The sequence below is a fragment of the Peromyscus californicus genome, unplaced genomic scaffold, assembly GCF_007827085.1.
Source record: "Peromyscus californicus insignis strain IS unplaced genomic scaffold, ASM782708v3 Scaffold_7__1_contigs__length_154581171, whole genome shotgun sequence".
NCBI lineage: Eukaryota > Metazoa > Chordata > Mammalia > Rodentia > Cricetidae > Peromyscus > Peromyscus californicus.
In genome coordinates this window covers 96,698,916-96,720,911 of record NW_026294595.1, presented here as the reverse complement: position 1 = coordinate 96,720,911, position 21,996 = coordinate 96,698,916, and the positions used below count along the sequence as shown (strand labels likewise).

Below are 21,996 nucleotides of genomic sequence, written 5' to 3'. Positions count from 1 at the left end.
GAGAAGAGCCCAGGAGGCCTGTGCTGGATTATAGTGTCCAAGCAATAGCATACTCTTCACTAAGGGCTCTTATGACTTCTCACTTCAAGGGTTATTTACAGGCAAGCTGAGACATCTGAAATTTCCCTTAAAGAGCAATTCAGGGCAGAACAATCTTTTGTACACAACAGTGCCTTAATGACTTCTTTCGTCTGTCTCCCTCTTTTGGGATGCTTGGGAGCAGGGACTATGTCTGCTCTGGGCCCCCAGCTCAATGCCTACATCCACAGCAGACATATTTTCACTTCATAAACATTAGTGACATGAAGGACTAAGTTCAAAATCACTCTGTAAGCTTTGTAGAGACACATCGTTTTTCTGTCTCCATACCTGCCGTTGACTGTAATAACAATCATAGTGTCTTTTTAATTCAGGATGTTGGGTGGATGGTCCAAAGTGATTGGGAACAGTACAAGAAAGGAAGTTTGAATCTGAGCTCTTTGTCTTGGCTCCATGAACTAACCAAGACACTTTTTCCATCAGCTGAAGACGTGGAGTGTCAGCTGCAGGTAAGTGTTCTTGACCCCTCTAAGAACAGGCCAACAGGTAGAGGAGTTAAGGAACTCCTTGAACACTTGAAAACGCTTCCAAACTCAAATCTGTGTGCAGTCTGTAGAATGAGAAGCCACCGAGGACAGATTCTTAAACAGACAAGATCTGTTGGATGAGTCCCTCCTGATAGATGTCCTTTGAGTGGGAAGGAGACAGAGATGCTGGGGTGCAGCAGAGATTGGCACCCAACTCACATACTGCATGCCCCACTGAGATGGACTTTGTCATTGGAAATTTGGCATGACCACAGAGATGATTCAGCAGATGTCTGAACTTTGGTTCAGGGGGCAGAACCAAGCTTACAGCCAGAGACAGAGGTACACAGAATGCTCCAGGGACGTGATACAGATGTGTACTAAGAGAAGTAAGTGAGAAGCTATATGCCCAGTTAGAGTGCATTGTGAGCACGGACTGAATGCTGGGTCCTCTCATGATAAAAAAATAAATAAATAATTCTGCGAGGGGATATTATCGGGATTAAATAGAATTTCACTGCTTTTAAGTGCCGTCTTGACACCCTCTTCTGCCCTGCACCGTCTACCCGAAGAAGATCTGAGTAGATCCGAATCCTGGCCGTCCCCCTCTATAGGGCAATAACTAGAGTGTGAATTTGCAGCTAGCGAAGGGGCCGAAAGCTTGGTTTGTTTTCAACGGTCCAGGGCACAGGCCACGTGCCAGGCACGGGGCTCAGTTCCGGGAGCACGCGACCAGAACTCTCCCTAGAGATAGGTAACGGCCCGCTAACTGCTACCCCACCCCCACCTCCTGGTAACCAGCGACGATCCGGGTAAACCGGGGCAGGCAGGGGTGCTTGGTACGGGCCAACGGCCGGCCCTGTGAGCGCGACGGGAACTCGGGAGTGGAGACCGCTGCCCCGCCGGGCTTGCAGGGGCGTGAGGCCGGGCTGGGTGGGTGGCTGCCTGGGCTCCCACCCTCCTTCCCCTTTTACCAGGCGAAGGTCCCCAGGTCCGTGCACCACCAGGGACAGGTTCTCGGCCTTTGCAGGAGCTGCCATGTCGCTTTCTGGCTCCGGGGTGTCGGCTGGACCCGGCGAGGCACAGGTGGTCTGGAGTAAGGGGCAAGGGCGGGCCCTGGACCCGGCGGCGCGCGGCCCTCGGGCGGGGCCTGCTCGCGCCTGAACGCCTGGGGGCGGGGCCTCGGGGGAGGGGCGGGACTTCGCGCGGACCCAGCAGCCCTGAGAAAGGAAAGCGAGCCTAGGGAAGCCGCTGTCTGCCTGTGGCTGCAGAAGCTTGGGATGCCTCGTCTAAGGCTAGCACTGAGATCCTCAAACAGCAAGTTTAGGTATAAGGTGGAGCCCGGGTGTTTTGTGTCATTAACTGGAAGAGTTGCTGCTGCTGGAGGGACGCCCCGAGAAACCCCCCGCTCTGCGCTGCAGCCACTTTGGTTTCCCCAGCATCCTGCAAAGGGGCCTGTCACCAGCTCGAATGAAAGAAGGAATGAAGAAGTGCATGTGTCACAGGGTCCTGATGCATCTGCATAAAGATGCTGTCGGGCGGAATTTGCAAGCCTTTCTCTTTAAAGGCTTTCTCTCTTGCCTCTGCCTCCCGAATGCTGGGATTAAAGGCGTGCGCCACCACCGCCCAGTGATGCTGAGGGGTTCATTCCCTCACTATCCCTACTACCGACCCTGTAATCTCCAGGAGATTACAAGAGCTGGGAGCTCTGGCGTTGTCTCCATGTGACGATGGAGCGCAGCTTTAAATTCTTTAGCAGCATCCATTCCCCGGATGTACTAGAGGACCCACTGAGGCCAAGGACTTATTTCTTGACTAGAACGTAGCACAGCATAGGAGCTTAAAACAAAGTTGTGATGAAGATGGATGCTAAATAATGTCAGAAAGGGGAACCAAGGAAAGGTGGAGCTGTAGAAGTTGGTGTAAGGATTAATAAAGCAACAGGATGGATTTTTTAACTTAGAAAATTATTTTATGATTTTATGTGTATGAGTTTTTTGCCCGTATGTGCATGATGTGGGTGTACATTGTCCCTGGAGGTCATAAGAGGGCATTGGATACCCTGGATCTGGAGTTACTGATGGTCGTGAGCTGCCATGTGGTTGCTGGAAATTAAACCCAGGTCCTCTAACAAGAGAAACAAGTGCTCTCAACTACTGAGCCACCCCAGGATGGATTTTTTAATTGGAAAGCTAACAAATTTCTAGTTACGTTGCTCCCCCCAAAACTACAGACTGAGTATCTGGCTGAGATGCAAAGCTTAGAAGATTTAAAAGAATTTTTAATCTTTTTTTTTTAAGAAGTCTTCAGGTCCTTGCTACACACTCTTAATTAATGGCAGCCATGCTGCTCAACTCTGAGAGACCTGACCCACAGCCCAATACCTTCCTTTGGAACATTAACTTCAAGGTGTGGTTTTTTTTTTTTGTGCTAATTCTGCTTCAGAAAATTTTGCAAGTTGTTTGATTTACAAAGTCAACTTTTTTTTTTTTTTTTTTTTTTGGTTTTTGGAGACAGGGTTTCTCTGTGTAGCTTTGTGCCTTTCCTGGATCTCGCTCTATAGACCAGGCTAGCCTCGAACTCACAAAGATCCGCCTGGCTCTGCCTCCCAAGTGCTGGGATTAAAGGCGTGCGCCACCACCGCCCGGCCAAAGTCAACTTTTAAAAGCACAATTAGTCAAAGGGTCAATAAACTAGGCAGAAATCATTTTCTAAGAAGAGGAGGAGGAGAAGAAGAAAGCCCCAAATGCCACCTTGTCATTTTATCCATAATTAAGAACAAAGGGACTTTGACTCACACCAGAAAAAAACTGAGTCATAGTGTGGAATCCGCACTCCAGCTACACACTAACAAGTTCTGCTGATTCAACTGCCTGCTGAGGGGCTTCTCTCTCGTCTGTGTCCTGCTAACAGTTACATAAGCAGCAGCTGGTGTTAGAGCAGTGTTAGCACAGTGCTACAGTGGCAGGCACAGGCCACATCTCTGCACACCACTCCTCTGTGTACTGAAGAGGCTTCCTCCCCTTCAGTGAAGTCACTCTTCAGATGAAGGGATCTGCAACTTTGGGGAGTTTTCCTCTTAAACGTATTGCAACAGTCCAGTATGTAGCACCAAGCAAATCTTTGGTGTCTAAATAGTTTGCAGCTGGAATAAGCTTGAAGAATGTTCCCAAACTTGGTCCCAAACTAAAATGTCAACTGTTCACTTTTCTTTGTTCTCATCATCCTCAGGAGGAGGAGCGTCCTCCTTGTGGCTGGCCCGCCACTGAATGCCGCTGCATAACATTGTCAGAGGAACTTGGTCCTTACCTTCCTTATCATCCATTCCCAAATCTTCCAATTCGGCCTTAGTTGTCACAGATTATTTCCCAATATCTAAGTCAGCTTCAACTATCTCTCCATCAGAACTCTGTGATATAAGTAAAGGCATGGTGCTCTGACTAAAGGAGACTGCAGACCAGAGACGGGCCGATCGATGTGAGAGAGAGGGGCATCCACACCACGGCCACTAATGGGATGGATTTTTGCATAGAACAACTTACTCAGCGGGTTGGGTTCTTGCTTTAACACACCCTCCACAAGGCTTAGCTCTGCTTGGCTGGCTCTTCCAGATTCTCTTGTAGCTAAGCAGATCTCACTTTGCTTGGCTTGCAGACCTTACCATCTGCCTTCACACACTTGCTAAACTAAAACCCAGCTTGGAGTTTCCTCAGTTTCCCAAAGATGTCATCCTAATGGGTGAAGGTGAAGCAGAAACTACAGAATAGTTTGTGAACAGGGGGATAGGTCAAGTAGGACTTCTTGACTTAAAATTATGAAAACAGGACAATCGGAGTGGAAACAGAGGTCATTACAATGACGAGACAAGGGCCATGCTTGGAGTTGTTTCCTTTCTCTCAGGCAGTAACATCTGACGATGCCCTAAAGAGTGACCTAGGGCCGGGCGGTGGTGGCGCACGCCTTTAATCCCAGCACTCAGGAGGCAGAGGCAGGCGGATGTCTGTGAGTTCGAGGCCAGCTTGGTCTACAAAACGAGTTCCAGGACAGGCACCAAAACTACACAGAGAAACCCTGCCTTGAAAAAACAAAAAAAAAAGATTGTTGCCTAGGAACAAAGGGACGCGAAGGGTGTGATGTATATTCTATCGGTAAATCGTCATGTGCTGTTTGAACTCACTAGTAATCTGGCTCTGGAAGCAGAGGTGGCCCCTCTCCACTTCAGACCCAAGCATATTTTTGTCAAATGTCCTCCAAGACCGTTTATCTGGGGTTGGGCCAGTGCCCCTAACTCTGTAACAGGGAGGGAGAGAAGCGCAAAACAGCACAAGAGTAAAGGCAGCTAAAAGGTAAACATTTCCAGCAGAATGTTGTTGATTATCCTGCTTTATTAAAAAAAAAAATCCTTCAATGGGCACAGGAAGTCTCAAGTTCAGCCGTGGGAAACTCAGCCACTGAGAAAACTCAATCAGGCACTCCAGGTGGCGGCCTCAGCTTGTGCCCTCAGCTTCTGCTGGGTGTCGTAAGCCCTGACTTGATGTCACTTTGTCTGCCCTCTCTATCAGGCCACTGCAGTTGTCACTGCTGGATGTTGTGAATGCCTGTCTTGATGACGTTTTGCTCTCATACTTGTTCTTTATTCTTTTACGTTTTCAATCTTCTTATTAAATTGCTCATTGAAAACGCAAAGTACATGGATTATTCTCCAGACTGTACAGAACAAAGGGTCACGGGACAGTATCTTCTGTGGTAAGTTAAGACTTCTGATAGGAAAGATAGAAAGGTTGAGTTGATAAGGATTATTATTGTTATTATTATTATTTTTATTATTTGTTTTTGAGACAGTGGCCCTGGCTGGTCTCAAATGTACTGTGTAGACAAGGTTGGCCTCAGACTCACAGAGATCCACCTGCTTCTGCTTTCCAAGTTCTGGGTTTAAGGGTATGTGCCACCACATCAGTTTTGTTTTGTTTTTTTTTACTTTTGAAGACATCTCATGTAGCCCAGGCTTGCCTGAAAATCCCAATCCCTCGGCTTCCATATCCCAAGTGCTGGGATTATAAATATGAGTCAAAATGCCCAGCTGGATAAGAATTCTTTAGAAACTTTCAAAATCCATTTTTAGATTTAGAAATGTACTGAATACACAAGCTTTTATACAGCTTTAGTTAAAAAAATAAATAAACAGCAACAGTGAACAACCAGTTCAAGGTATGGCACTTCAAAGCCTTCAAATTCAAGAAATTAAAAAGTTTATAAAGACACACACAAAAATGAGCTATGACATTCTATAAAACAAAACTTTATTTAACTAAAGGATTCCTCCTGGAACTGGCTCATTTTAATCAAAAATAAGCAAGAGGAAGGGCTGAAGAGCCCGGGCAACTAGGGTGAAACAGAGCAAGAAGCTGAGCCTCAAGGGGCAATCCCTGCCCCTCTGGCCCGGTCCAGCTGAGCCTCAAGGGGCAATCCCTGCCCCTCTGGCCCGGTCCAGCTGAGCCTCAAGGGGTATTCCCTGCCCCTCTGGCCCGGTCCGGCTACTTTGAATGCAGAGATCCTTCCTCACCTGACTATGAATTAGAGAAGCCTGTAACAGACCTCAGTAGGCCCCTAGACCTTAGCACAACCGACTCCATGATGGAAGTGCCATTCAGGCTGTAAAACTCAGCACACAGACAGAACCACCTGCCAAAAATGAAGACCTAATCCATCACAGTCCATAGTGCTGGAAAAGTATTTACCTTGCTTTTGGCTTCTGTAGTTCTGCTTTTGGCTAACTGTTCTTGTTAAGTGAAGTGTGCCAACCCAGAACATGGTTTTTGTGCTTAAAAGCTCACTCTGAGAAAGGTCCAGTGCGGCACTGGGATTCCTAGCACCCAGTGTAGTCACTGGCAGGCTAATAAAGACTTTCTATTGGCTTAAACCCATGTCCAAACAGTCTCCTCTGGTGAATACCCCACAACAGTCCTGATAACCTGGGCCCCAAACCAGAACGGTCACCAAGGTCCTGGGCAGCAGGCTTCCACACACCCAGTGAAGGGAACTTAAAGACACCCATGGGTGCCTGTGCTCCAAGCATGAAAACACCCCATTTGGTGAGATGCTGACTCAGCTGCTGCTGCTGAGCTGTTCTGAGTCTTCAGGGAAGGAGCCAAGCCCTAACTTGTCTGTCTCCAGCTGGGGAAACTGAAACCATGCCTTCTTCTCTCAGCTCCATGCTCCAATCCAACAATGGAAACAGACACCTGTGGTCAAAGTATAACATGCTTTCTCCTCTGATCCAGGCCAGTGTGCAGCGCTGGCATGCCTGTGATGAATCAGTGCAACATCAAAAAAAAAAAAAAAAAAAAAAAAAAAAAAAAAAAAAAAGTCTTCCTCTTGGAGTGGTTTAGACCAAGAGAAAACTCAATTTTGATTCCTCCACTTCTCTCCCTGGGTCTTCTGACTGTCTCTGTTGCCTGTTCCTAGCAAAGGGCTTTGCTCTATAGTTATCAAACAGCATGGTATAGGAAAGAAATGAAGAGTCTCTTGTGTAAATCAAATATTTTACCAGTGTTTGCAAGGAAAGAATTTACTGAAACCTACTGGTCCAGAACAGTATTCACCTGTTGCTTGCAGAATGTATTTATTGTAGATACTTGTTTTCTTCAAGGTGGCTTTCAACCTATTGTCTGCTTTTAGCAAACGATTTCTACAACACACACACACACTATTCTGGGTCAGGGGCTTAAAAGAGTACATACTTTAAGATTAAAGTTTTGTGTTTAGCTTAGCTTGAAAAAATCTGATTACATGGGAAGTCTAAGACATAGTAACATTGGTTACATTGTTAACTTAAGGAGGCTGAATAGTAGGAGAGAAACAGATTGGGTATGTAGTTTTCAGTGGTCTCACTGCATATGATAAATTTGGTCCCAAGGTCAGGCAAAAGTTTAGTTTCAAGAAGCATGAGGTATTTTCAGAAAAAAGCTCTTTCCACATGTGTCCATTGATGGAACTGTGGGCATCTCACAGATTCCAGCTTCAGAACAAGAGGATGAGGCTATGGCAGAATCACAGTTCTTAAAGTTTTGGGGTTTTTTGTTTTCTTTTGTTTTTAATTTGTTGGTATACAAACGATACAGTAGGCAAGAGGTTATGTTATAGGTTTATGTTAGCCAGTATATTCTGAGTACAAGATTGGATAGTAAGAAGCAAGGCTATGTTATAGATTGTTCAAATGGTCTTCTAGGGGATGGGTTTGGAGTGCCAAATTCCCTTTGTGTAAAAGAGCAAAGGGGAATGTACAAGACAATCTACAGAAACTGGGCAGTACTCAGTCTACAAGAACCACCAGCCGCCAGCACACTGCCCTGGAGGCGAGAGTGATCCAGGCACCAGGCCAGGGCAAAGAAAGGCTGCAGGCCCCACGGGGTGGCCCTCTCCTTTGATGAGAGCCTGCTACCCGGGTAGGGAGACAAGCTGGAAGAAGCAGTCACAGTGATGGGCCCAAGAGGCCTGGAGCTGGATGACAATGTAGTCAACATTCAGGTGACCGGCTGATCAGGATTGTTTCTGGTCGACTCAGTGCAGAATCAGAGTTGTATCTCTTGATTCGGAAACCAATAGCCTTAGTGATGAGGCTCAGAACTTTCAGAGGAAGACAGCACAGTATGGAGAGTTACAGTGTGTCAAAGGGAAAGTAGGACGGGTCCATCTGAGGAAGACCCAGGAAGCTCCTTGCCTGGCTCCTGAAGCAGACCTCAGTAAACAAAATGAATCTTGTGGACTACTAGTTGAAGACGTATTTCATTCACATTTATGCTGTGGAACATTTGTTTAATGATGCAAAGATGTGTTGCATTCCTTTATGTTGCATTTGTCTAAGTCTGTGAAGCTGTGTTACTTTGTCTATCTAAAACACCTGATTGGTCTAATAAAGAGCTGAGTGGCCAATAGCTAGGCAGGAGAGAGAAATAGTCGGGGCTGCCAGGCAGCCAGAATGGAAGAAGAAAAGGGGGAAGAACGAGAAAAGGAGAAGAAGAGGAGGACACTAGGGGCCAGCTACCCAGCTACCCAGCCAGTCACAGAGTAAGAAGAAAAGAAAGACATGTAGAATAAAGAAAGGTAAAAAGCTCAGAGGCAAAACAAGAGAAACGGGATAATTTAAGTTAGAAAAGCTGGCTAGAAACAAGCCAAGCTAAGGTTGGGCATTCTTAAGTAAGAATAAGTCTCATGTATTTATTTGGAAGCTGGGTGGAGGGCCCCCAAAGAGTTAAAAAAAAAATCCAACTACAGAATCCTTCCCTTCTCCACATTACAAGAGCCACTAGGCCCTTCATAAGACCTGGCTTCCAGAAGATAAAGAAGAAATCTTGGGAAAACCAACTAGGAAACTCAGCTCAGGCAGAAGAGGACTTGGATGTACCTGAGAGCCAAACAAAGGCAGTGAATGACTCCCAAGGGCCATGTACTGAGGAGAGTGAGAACTAGTCACACCCATCAGCTTCCAACAGCGTTTATAGCAGCTGAGAAGACAGAAAATATTTGAGAAGGAAGAAACACATGACAAGAAAATATGGAATCCATTGGCCTCCGTACATTGTCTCAAGGTTGACCTAAAAACAATTGGGTGCATTGTTTGTAGCCAAACAAGACATTTTCTGCCATACTTCACGTGGACAAAGAAGGTAAGAAAATGAATAACTCCTGCCTAGTAAGCAGACAGCCAGTTAAAATTATGTGCTAATGCATTTCAACCTGTTCATAAATTATACTTTTACTTTTATTTATTTTTGGTTTTTGAGACAGTGTTTCTGTGTAGCCCTGCCTGTCCTGGAACTGGATCTGTAGTAGACCAGGCTGGCCTCGAACTCACAAAGATCTGCCTGCCTCTGCCTCCCAAGTGCTGGAATTAAAGGTGTGCTCCACCACTGCCAGTCTATTTTTACATTTCTAATTATAACCTAAAATTGAGACAGCAGGGGTTTTAATTTTTTTACAGATACCAAAGCAAGAAAGAATCTCAATCCATGTAAAGAGTTTTGTTTTTTGGTTTGTTTTTTTTTTTTTTTTGTGTGTGTGTGTGTGTGTGTGTGTGTGTGTGTGTGTAATTTACCCATTCTAGGAGTAGGAAATAGTGAATATTTACTTCCTTTTAGGAAAATTTCACTTTGACTTATATTGTATGCTTAGGTTTTAATGCAATTTGCACTGGCTGTATAGTTTATCTTTTACCTTTATTAAATAATTTTCACTTATCTAACAATAGAAATGTCTGACTTCCCCTTAAAAAATGTAAACTGTGCCAGGCGGTGATGGTACCTCCAGTGCTAGGAGATCCAACACCCTTTCCTTGCCTCTGTGGGCATTTGTACACATGGCAGACTCACACACATACATACACACACACACACACACACACACACACACACACACACACATATACACACACACAAATAAAATAAAATTTTTATAAAGCTAAAAGCAGAAATGCCATATGGTCCACATACTGGCTGGTTTTGTGTGTCAACTTGTTACAAGCTGGAGTCATCAGAGGAAGGAGGCTCAGTTGAGGAAATGCCTCAGTGAGATCCAGCTGTAAAGCATTTTTCTCAATTAGTGATCAATGGGGGAGGGCCCAGCCCATAGTGGGTGGTGCCATCCCTGGACTTTTGGTCCTGGGTTCTATAAGAAGGTGGGCTGAGCAAGCTATGGGAAACAAGCCAGTAAGCAGAACCCCACCATGGCCTCTGCATCAGCTCCTGCCTCCAGGATCCTGCCCTGTTTGAGTTCCTGTCCTGACATCCTTCAGTAATGAACAGCAATGCTGAAGTGTAAGCCAAACAAACCCTTTCCTCCCCAACTTGCTTTTTAGTCACAGTGTTTTGTCACAGGAATAGAAACCCTAACTAAGACAGTCCACTTATACCATCCTGGACTTAAACTCAAAGGACTCTATCTGTACCTTGCTACAGACATGCTTATAAAACCATGTTCATTGATGCATCATCACTCACAATAACCGAGAAATGGAATTAGCCTAGATGTCTACCAACTAGTGAGTAAGTGATGAAAATATGGACACTAAGGAGTTTTTAAATTTTATTTCATGTGTAGGGGTGCTTTGCCTGCGTGTCTGTCTGTGTACCATGTGCTTGCCTAGTGCCTACATAGGTCAGAAGAGGGCATCAGATACCCTGAAACTGGAATTACAAACCATTGTGGGCACTCTGTGGGTACACATAAAAGCAAGCTACTGAACCATCTCTCCAGCCCCCTCCTTACACAAAGGAAAAATGATATTATTAAAATCCATAGGAAAATGGCTGAAATTGGAAAACATTATACTAAGTGAAGTAACCCAGGCCTAGAAAGATAAATATCACATGTCACAAACATCACAGCCTCAGCCACCAACCTGATACACAAAGTCACCTTGGGAAGATAGAACCTCAAGTGAATTGCCCAGATCAGATTGACCTGGGGCCATGCCTGGGAGGCATTTTCTTAACTGATAGTTCACATAGGAGGGCCCAGACCACTGTGGGAGGTGCCTTCCTAAAGCAGGGAGGGGAAGAGGCCCTCAGAGGGCATGGGGATAGTAGAACAGATGTGATACAAAAATAGAGGTGTGGAAATACTGGGACTGGAAAAGGTTTGAGCTGTGAGAAAGCCAGGGAGAGAGGAGAGAGGTAGAGGGACGCCAGGTGTGGTTGTGGAAGACTGAAGCAGAGATGGGAAGGGGAGATGGAGAGAGAAGGGGACAGGAGGAAGGTTAATAAAAAAAAAAAAAAAAGCATATATGAGAACCCTTATGGACCCGCTGCTTTGTGAGCTAACTTAAAAAAAAAATCAAGAAGAGTTTGAGTGGAGGTACCTCGCATGGATAGACAATGCTATTCCCCCAAGCCATGGATTATTAGACAAATATCCCAGTGCCTCTGGTTGTTGGTTAGGGAAGCCTCAGAGGTCACCAAAACAGCACAGGTTCTTGCCATTGTTGGTGGTTACCCACCAGAACTAGATGGTGAGCTCTATTGTGGTAGACACCATACACTCTATTTGCAGGACACAGAAAAACCAACCATGTGGAAATGTCTCCAAGCTGGTTAGCTGTTAAAGTGCCGGATGGTACTATGCAAGCCACTGAGGGCGAAAAGTCACCAGTGGTCTTACCCAACACTGGATCCTTCGTCCTGCAATACTGACCCACAAGGCAGGATGTGCCCGCTGGTACAACAGCGGCATGAATGTTGTGGGGTAACCAACCATTTTCCTTTTGGATCTGAGGCCTGCTCCACAAGAGGAAATCTATGCCTGTTACTGTAAATCTGGCTCAAAGTCCATGGATATGAGTTCAAGAGCCTATCCGGAACCTACTACCCACTGTTTTGCTAAATAGTGTCAAGTTGCTGTCCTATTTAGGGTTACTATTGCTGTAACAAAACACCATGACCAAATGCAACTTGAAGAGGAAAGGATTTGTTTGGCTTACACTTCCACACCACTGTTCATTATCAAAGGAAGTCAGGATAGGAACTCAAACAGGGCAGGAACCTGGAGACAGGAGCTGATACAGAGGCCACAGAGGGGTGCTGCTTACTGTCTTGCTCCTCATGGCTTGCTCAGCCTGTTTTCTTATAGAACCTAATACCACCACCCCAGGGTTGGTACCACCCACAATGTCTGGGCCTTTCCCCATCAATCACTGTCAGGTATTCTGGTTTGCACAGGCTGTTCAAAGAAGGAGAGTCACCCCAGAATATAATTTAGGCTCTCTGGCAGCAGGGAGGAACAGTTACTGAGAACTGAACCCCAAACCTCTGTTCAGAAGCATATTTATTGACTGTACACAAAGGTTGTGTTTGGGATACAGTAAATTCCTCATGTCAAAAGCCCCTTTGATTTATTCGATATGTTATCTGAAGAAAATCATTAGGCCCTCGAAACCTTTAGTCCTAATCGTATACTGTTTGCAGTATCTGATAATACAAGACCTCCAAGCCTGGATAGTCTTGTGACCAAAGATATGCAACAGATGGATAACTCCTTCAGAAAAACAACTCTATAAATCATAGAAAACAATCAATGTTTTTATATGATTTCTTCAAGGTCTAAGTATCTTCAACAAACACTAATACATGAAACTGTTACCCTAGATACAGTGAGAAACAACTGTTACATTTTATGTTTACCCTAGATACAGTGACTCTACTAAATTCCCACTACATTTCCCCCTTTTGTTTAAGCTAATTTAATTACATTGAAGATTATGTAATCAGACAGTGCAGACAACCTTTGGTCTATTATGCTGACTCACAGTCTTATGTAGATAAGCCAGAATACATTTTAAAGCCAGTAAAATAATTACAGGAAAAACAAGTATAACAAGCATTAGAATAAGAAATGTATTAAAATGATGCACAGGGTTAAATGAAGCTATGGTATCTGCAATGCTTTCCATAATATCCATCCCAGATACATCAATTAACTTATTAGAAGTTTCCTTAATTTCTTGCTGTAAATTATAAACCATTTGAGAAGAATTAGAGTAACTCAACAAATGCATTTTAACCCTTTCCCAATCTTGCTTTCATTCAAACTTAAAGGTGTGTAATACAATAAGATGTAACATTCCAATCACATTTTAATTTAATTTGCTCTCTCAGTGTCTCTAACTGATCTCCCATAAGGATTACAGCTTGTCTCAAATCAGCTATCTCATTAACAACCTCATTATCTATACTACTTTGCTGAACCCAAAGTTCTGCAGAATGTTTATGCCAGTCTTTAATAAATTCAGCAGTCTGAATTTCCTTATGAAGGGCCAGTCCAACTGTTGCCATAGTAGCAATCATTGCAATAATTTCCATAACCACAGCAACAACCAATCTAATCATTCCATGAGTTCTTAATATTCTTTTATCGAGTGTCTGGACTAGACTCATCACAGATGAGTCTGGCCATGGCCTTGACAACTTCACCAGCATTCAAGCTGCTGTCCTCGATCTACGAATATAGAAACTTTCAGAAGTGACATCTGATAACATACTAGCATTAATACAGGTATGAAGAGTACAGCATTCGCAAGTGATACTATAGTTATTAGGGTGCCAGTGTATAGGCCCTTTAAGTAATATATAAGGTAATGGTACACATGCTACAAAGTAATGACTTTGATTTAATCTAAAGGACAAAGTATACTTACCGTCATTAATGTCTAACTTTCCTTTCCAGGCATTAACAGGATATAAAGCACCAGCTGATTTCCACAAATTAGTCTGAACTGATTTGCCAAATTGCGACGTAAGAGCTGACATGCCAAACCCATGCCATTGGATGGGTTCATCAACAGTAGAACTAATTTCTCTAGTTCCATTCAAACTATACCTTTGTCATCTCAATTCTGAGTGAGAATATTTTCCTTGAGGGAATCCATAAGGGCTCCAATCAATGACTTGTCCTTGGGAGATATTAACAAGTACCCAATGGTTCTCACTTTTACATTGTTGCCAATGTATCTAGTCAGATTCCTTGTTGGTAACCCACATCTCACAAAATGGCAGATTTATGGAACTAGTCGTATTAATCTCCTATCTTCCAGATGCATGAAGTAAATACAGTTTATAATGAAAAATTCTAGGTAGTATTAACTATAGATAGCCATATTTGAATAGTTATATTTAGACAGTGTGTTCCGTTACCCATACAAATAGGAATTCCTTGCACTCCCACAGTATAATTTGTAATTTCTTTACCCTTTTCCTTGGGCCTAGCAGGTCCTCTGTGGTCATAAGGATCAGATAGCCAAGATTCATTGGCCACAACAGAAATATCCATATCTCCCCAACCCACCCTTTTATTAATGGAAGGATTGGGAATATAAGTATGTATGGATGGATGGATGATTAGTCCCCGTTACCTGTATAGTTACCACAGACAGCACAGCAAAGAACAAAGTTGTAGCATTCAAAGGTTCTATAGCCAGCCAACTACTGCTTCCCCTTCTTCAGACAATTTGTTAGACTGTCGCCAAGTAGGATCAACTGTCTGCTTCAAAGGCTTCTGGATTTCTTTCTTTTCAGCGTCTATGTAGTATCCTTGTGAGCAGTCAAGGCTTCTCTTGCTCATGTCAAAATTTTACTAATTTCAATGGTATCCACTACTTCTCGTCTCCTGTAGAAACATAAGCACAACCTTGACCCCATTGCAACACCTCTCCTGGTTTCCATTCTGATGTTAAAACATCCTTGTAGTACACAGGCTGACTCAATTCAACAGTTTTCCCTATGGTCCTTCAATGCCTTTCAGCGGCTGCTGTCCCTGCTTCATTAGTATTTAAAAAATGTAAAGTTAGTGAGGCATTGTGTAACCTTTTATGTTTACCCTAGATGCAAAGACTCTACTAGATTCCCACTACAAATCACTAATGAAGAAAATGCCCTTCCACATGTGCTGTGGTATATATGTGTCCCCCCTGCTCCATATAGAACCATACACATAAATCATCTTTAAAACCTCTTAGCAGACTCTATATCTGTCTGCGCCAGGGCACAGAGGTCAGCTTCAGAGACCTTGCCAGGCACAGGCTGGGTGCCCTGTGGTCTGTCCTGAGAACTGAGTCCAGAGTTTGACCTGAACATTGAGTCTGGGGTCAGGTGGAAGCTGGTTGGAATGCACTGCCTCCACTTTGGACCTAGCCAGGACCAAACTCACTAACTTGGGCAAGCCAGGGTGAAATTCAAAGCCTCTTTTATCTTCCTCCAACGTGAATCCAGGCTGGGGTTAAAGATCAATGGTAGAGTGCTTGCCTAGCAGTCAAAAGACCCTTGGATGGATCCCTGGGACTGTAAAATATAAATAAACAGGAACATAGCCCTCTGCCCCACCCCCAGCACCACCACCACAAGCCCTAGGAGGTAGCTGGCAGCCCAGCCCCAAGAGGCAGAGAGAGGTTCCCCCTGGCTGGTTGCTTTAATTGATCTCTGCCTTGTGAATTGGCTTTATAGTCTCCCAGTCCAGCTCCAGGACAGCCAGCCCCTCCCCATTGCCTCTCTCCAATTCCAGGAGCCTGACTGTCTCCAGTGAGGAGCAGAGATTCAGATTTAGAGGGAGGGAAAGTCTGACCTGTGTGATAACTTATAACCAGCTGAAGGCAGTGGGCTTTTGTGGTGTGCTGAGGATGCGGGTGGGGGAGAGGCTGAAAAACTCAGTATAGAAATGCCCTAGAGGGACAGAAGCCCAATGTTCAGAGGCCAAACTGCTCTCCTAACTCACAATTCCAAGTAGGCATTTCTAGAAGCCAGTGAACAGATCTGGAAAGGAGCATCCCCCCGTCCAGTTACTGACTCCCCAGTGAGGCTGGGGCAGGGGGGTGGGGGTGGGGGCTCTCCGCCTGGCCCTGTGTCTCTGTTTCAAAGTCTGGCTATGCTGTGCGGTTGTCCCCAGTGGCCTTGTCTTGCTCAATCAGAGGTGGAAAAAGATCACCTCCCGGTGACCTCCCTCAGGCCCCAAGGGGTGGGCTGTGTCCAGAGCTATGTGGCAGAGCTTGTTGCCAGGGCCTGGAGAGGCCCAGCTGGCCTGCCTTGCAGGCCCAGCCACAGACCCAAGCCCAACCCTGAGAATGGTGGGGGTGGGTATGGGAGACAGTCTAGTCAGGCCCCTGTCTGCCCCAAGCTTTCCAGGAACTAGGCAGTGAAGTCACTATGACCATCCTGGTCAGCTAGGAGAAGAGTGCTCCAACGAGAGCTTTCCTTTCTGGAGACTTGAAAGGGAGTGGGGTACAGGTACATGGAGTAGCCAAAGCCGCCCGTCCTCATGGCTCTGCAGGACTTTGAGGAGTCAGTATCGTGACCACCATCCTCCTGGTGGGACAAACTGTGGCTCTATGAAGATGAGGACCAGTGGAGGCAGGCTATCCTGGCCTGATACCCTGGTAGGACAGGGTGGACCCACAGGTGTTCTACGTTTCCTGGGGTTCCTGTGAGCTAGCTGCAGCCCCGCGGGACAGAGGTTCGAGGGAACAGCAGAACAAAGCTGGGCTCTTCCATACATGCCTAGCTTTGGCCACGGTGCTATGAGGTATGCGGCCCCAGGCTTGCACTGGCCCTCTTTCTACAGACGGTCCACTCCATCTCTGGGTCCACAGGAACAGACAGGGAGACCCAGTGAGATGTAGCATTTCATTCACCCCCAGTTTGGTTGTCCTAGGGTCTGGGCATTCTGCCTTAAAGAGAGGAATGGGGACCATTATTTTTTAACCTGTACATAATATTTGGCTTTTTTGTTCTTTGAGTGTATACATGTGTAAATATCCTCTCCCTCATCAACTGATAGAATTTTTAATTAAATCATTTAAAGCAAAAAGAAAAGAGAGAGAGAGAGAAAAAAAAAGAAAAAGAAAATGCCCTTGGAGAACAAAGTCAGCCCGGGTCCTTGGGTTGGGCATATGGGTCCTGTCATTTTAAGGAAATAAGGGGCAGAGAATTGGAAGAGTTAGAGAATCGGAATGGTTCATACTCCATGGAAAGACACATAAAGGAAGAAGGTGGATGAAGAGGATTGGACAGATGTTGGAGGCAGCTTGCCACCTGGGTCTATGGTGACGGCAGTGACGATTAGACCGAGGAGGGAGGGAGGTCCGCTTACCACCCGGGGCCATTGCAATGTCCAGATCAGGCTGCTACCAAGGGCCATGTGTGGGTCTCCGGTCCTACAGTAGCCAGGGTCTGTGTTAATATCCACGGCTCCTGTTGCCATGTTGACTCCAGAAGGCTGGGCTGCCTCCTGGGTCCGAGTTCGGGTCCACGAGCCATGCTGCCACTGGGGCCATACCGATCTGGGAGGCCTTTGCCGTCACCTGAGGCCATGGTGACAGCCAGGCCTAGGCTGCTGCCGAGGACCACGTCTGTGCCCATGTTCCTACCGCACCTGAGGTCTGTGCTGATGCCCATGTCCTCACTGTGCTACCAAAGGCCACATGAAACCTGGGGTCTGGACCGTATCCTGGGGCCATGTTGCTGTCAGAGCCATCTTGATCTGAGTGCCTGGAGCTGCTACTTGGAACAAGGATGTTGATCAGGCTAAGCTAATGCATGAGGCCATGTCTGGGTCCGTGGCCCAACCACAGCTGGGGTCTGCATTGAACTCTGTGGTTGCCACTGGGGCTCATACAGAGGCCTGGGATCTGGGCCAGAGCCTGTGGCTTGGGTGGAGTCAGAGGCCACGCAACAGCAGGAGCCATGCAGATATGGGTGGCCTGTGCTACCACCCGGGGCCAGGGTGTCATCTGGGCCCAGGCTGCCTCCAAGGGCCATGTCTGGGTCCCTGGACCTGCAGCGTCCAGCATCCGGATTGACATACGTGGCTGCGGTTACCACCGAGCACAGTGAAGAAGCCTGGGGTCAAATCAGCCACCTGAGTCCGGATTAGTGTCTGAGGACCAGGATGCATCCATGTCTGAGTGACCTGCTCTGCTACTCAATAACATGGTGACGTTTGGGCCCGAGCTGCAGATGAGGGCCATTTCAGGGTCCGTGGCTCCACTGCAGCCAGGATCTGTGCTGATATCTGATGCTCTTGTTGCCATCAAAAGCTGTGCAGACACTCAAGATCAAGGGCCAACTTAGTGTTTCGGGGCCATGCTGCCACTAGGGGCAGTGGTGACGTCCAGACCCAGCTGTTACTAAGGACCACGTTGGGGTCCATAGTACTACAGTGGCTGGAGGTCTGACCTGAGATCGGGGTCCTGCATTGCCACTAATGGTCATGCAGAGGCTCAGGGTTGGGACAGAAACCTGAGGCGTTGGTGATGTCCGGCGACCACATGGCTGCCGGAACCATTCCCACCTGGGTGGCCATTCCTTCCACCCAGAGCCAGGATGTCGTCCCAGCTTAAGCTGCTGCCAAGTGCCATGTCTGGGTCCATGGTCTAGTCACAGCTGGGATCTGTGTTGATGTCTATGGCCAGTGTCACCTGAGGAGGCCTTAGGAATCATGCAAGATGAAATCAGAGGGCTGTACTGAGCCAGCCCTGCCCTTCACTGCCCTGGGAAAGCTGGCCTAGCCTTTTGTGGGCCACTACAGCAAAAGAACTGGCCCCCACACTCAGGAAAGAGGGCCTCCACCCCTCACCACCTGCGAGGATGAACATACCCTGAGGGCATGCATGTAGGGGAGCTGACTCCACCACCACACCTGAGGCGGGTGGCCCCAGTGGCTCAATCTGACCTGCCTGGCTAACACCCAGACCCACGACTGGGCCTTGGGTTGACCTACCCTAGCATCTACCCCATCTAGGTCCTGCTGGAGCTCGTGAAGGGACTGGTCCTGCTGAACAATACCTGCAAGATCTCCAAGACACAGGATACCCCAGAAGAGCTCTGGTGAGGATCCAGTGGGGATGGTGTGCCAAAAACCAGAGGCCTTGAACCAGACCAATGACTCATTGCAATGCACAGTTGCCAGTCAAGCTGATGGGACGAAGGGGTACACCAAATGACACACTGAATCAGGACAGATGAAAAAGTGAGAGAGAGTCAGGTAAGAAGGAGAAGCAGAAATTTTTCTGTTTCTGGTGTGGTTTTTGTTCTGTTATGGTTTGTTGGGATCTTTGTTGTTGTTTTTGCTCTTGCTTTTGTCTGCTTGCTTGCTTACTTTGTTTTGCTTTTTTTTTTTTTTTCGTGGAAGGGGATGCAGCAGGGATGGGGGGGGGATACAGGGGAACCCGGAAGTGAACATAATTGGGGTACAAGATGTGAAACCCCCAAAGACTCAATAAAGAAGTTTAAAAAAAAAAAAAGGAGAATGCCCTACACCTGGATATTATGGAGGCATTTCAGATGACTCTAGCCTGTGTCAAGGTGACATAAAACTAGCCAGCAAAGTTACCCTCTAAGCACTTACGCTGATACCTTTAGGTTAGTGCTGCTCTCAGCTGTGGTCAGAGAAGCTTCTTTTTTTGCAGTGGGCAGTGGTTAATACAGAGACTCACAATTGGTCAGAGTGCTGAGAATAAATGACCTGTGGAGGGCTCAGCCCTGAATGGGACAGCTCTATCAACCCCCAACCCAAGGCTCAGGGAACATGTTGGAGGAGGGTAGGAGGAAGAAATGTAGGAGCCAGAGTGCAGGAAAGTGCTGTGAAATGCATCTTCTGGACTTCTGAACCCATGAACTCACAGCAGCTGTGGTTACCTACATAAGACCTATAGAAAATGGATCCATGGAATGAGGGAAGAGCAGGTGAGGTCTCACTCCCGGCTAAGAAGCTATAGGCATCTAATTGGTTGATGGGGAGAGAGGGAGGGACTTTTCTCCAGATGTGTAACCACTGGTAAGTTATACATGGTCTACAATAGCCCCATACCGACGCTCATGCAAACAGTCCTAATTAATCTCAGCAGGGTTTTTGTTTTTTTTTGGGTTTTGTTTTTTTTTTAAAGAAAGTAGGATGTGTTGGGAATAAGAGAGGATCCAGAGAGTAGGTGTAGAAAGGGAATAAAAAAAGAGAACTGGTCTGATTGAGCATTCCTTGGGAATATGCCCAAGAGTGGTATAGCTGGGTCTTGAGGAAGATTGATTCCCAGTTTTCTGAGAAACCGCCACACTGATTTCCACAGTGGTTGTACAAGTTTGCACTCCCACCAACAGTGGAGGAGTGTTCTCAAGTCTCCTGCCTCCGTCTCCTGAGATGGTGGGATTACTAATCCAGGCAGGATTACTACCGTACCTGTTCCTGGCAATCTTCTGGTGACGATTTTCTTTTCCAACAGATGTGTTTACAGGAAGAAGGGACACTAATGAGGCAACACGCACATCAGCTCGGCCCGCTTAGCACTGCACTGGTGGGAATCTCTAAACCCTGGGGCTGGTGTGTTGGCCACTCTACCTCCCTCCTACTCTGCTGATGCTGAAGAGGATGGTCATGAAATTCACCTATTTCTCCCATCCCAATCTAGTCAGGTTATTTGGGAATAAAGAAGAGAAAGGAAGTACTACTTGGGTGACTGCTACAGGGGCCATCAATGACAAGACATGCTGATTATTCTATCAAATATCAGTACTCACCTCTTCTGGAGGAAACAGGTCCATTATGAGATGATATAAATTTCACCGGGTCACTTCCTGTTCCTCCTCACATGATACAGACAAACTCTTACAACAACAAAGCCCCTTCCCCGCTGCCCAGTGCGGCCGCCCCATTTCCTCCCCTTTGGGCACATCTGATCGTCTCACAAGCGCACAGGCCAGTGGACACACACTTCCACTGCCTTCCTTTCCCTTTACTCTGCCCCCTCCCCACATTGCTCAGGATATGCTGCTCTCAACTTGCAGATAACCTTCTGTTTTGATTAATTTCCCAGTTTTACTCTTTGCCTTTGAGCGATCTCCATCCCCAAGGTATTCTGAATTTAGCAATCAGTAGTGCTATTGCATCAGAAAGACCAGATTATGTGGTATGAACAAAACAATATTCATTAAACATTTCATGAGAAAAAAACGAGAGGGTATTTCCTAAAGAGTGGTTGGTTTCCTCTCTACCTATGGAAAACCAGTAGCTGCCCTTTAGAAGATGAAACTAGGGCTGGAGAGATGGCTCAGTGGTTAAGAGCACTGTCTGCTCTTCCAGAGGTCCTGAGTTCAATTCCCAGCAACCACATGGTGGCTCACAACCATCCATAATTCGATCTGGTGCGCTCTTCTGGCCTGTAAGCATACATGTAGACAGAATACTGTATACTTAATAAATAAATAAATATTTAAAAAAAAAAAAAAAGAAGATGAAACTAGCCGGGCGGTGGTGGCGCACGCCTTTAATCCCAGCACTCGGGAGGCAGAGCCAGGCGGATCTCTGTGAGTTCGAGGCCAGCCTGGGCTACAGCGCGAGATCCAGGAAAGGCGCAAAGCTACACAGAGAAACCCTGTCTCGAAAAACCAAAAAAAAAAAAAGAAGATGAAACTAAATATTTCAACCCACCCTTCTCACCCTATCACAAGCTGCCAAAAGAAGGGTATATATATATATATATAGAAAATCCAGTTTAGTCAGTGTTCTTTGCACTTAATTATCTCCATTCTCTCCAGCTTTGGCACTTAAATCAATACCACTGGTTTCATTTTCAGTGTGTACAGAATAAACACAAGAAGAATTTCACAGCAGACTTCCTGTACTGGGAAAAACAAAAACAAAACATTGTATAGGGGAGAGAGAGCAGGCTGAATAATTCCCCCCACCCAAAATATCCAGACACTAATCTCTGGAACCCGTGAATGCTCCCTTATTTGGGGAAAGGGCTTTTGCAGGTTTGATTAAGGTTCTTGAAATGGGGGGATTACCCTGGGTTATCTGGGTAGATCCTAAAGTAATCCTAAGTGCTCTTAGAACAGAAAAGTAGAAGATTTTACCACAGAGAAAACACCAGTCTGACAACCAGGACAAGACGCTATGCTGA

General features: G+C 46.1%; 1 protein-coding gene and 1 pseudogene across 2 annotated transcripts in view; both read right to left on the bottom strand.

The window, feature by feature from the left end:
• The window catches only part of Sord (sorbitol dehydrogenase), a 33,238-nt gene extending 31,539 nt beyond the window's left edge, over positions 1-1,699 (bottom strand). The window contains exon 1 of one of the 2 annotated variants that reach the window (XM_052723121.1): positions 1,541-1,699. In XM_052723121.1, the coding sequence (XP_052579081.1) occupies positions 1,541-1,606 (66 nt within the window). In that variant the 5' untranslated portion in view covers positions 1,607-1,699. The remainder of the gene's footprint in view (positions 1-1,540) is intronic. The other variant, XM_052723120.1, reaches the window with a different exon arrangement.
• Positions 1,700-3,248: 1,549 nt separating this feature from the next.
• LOC128101586 (S-phase kinase-associated protein 1-like) lies at positions 3,249-5,997 on the bottom strand (annotated as a pseudogene).
• Positions 5,998-21,996: the final 15,999 nt, after the last annotated feature.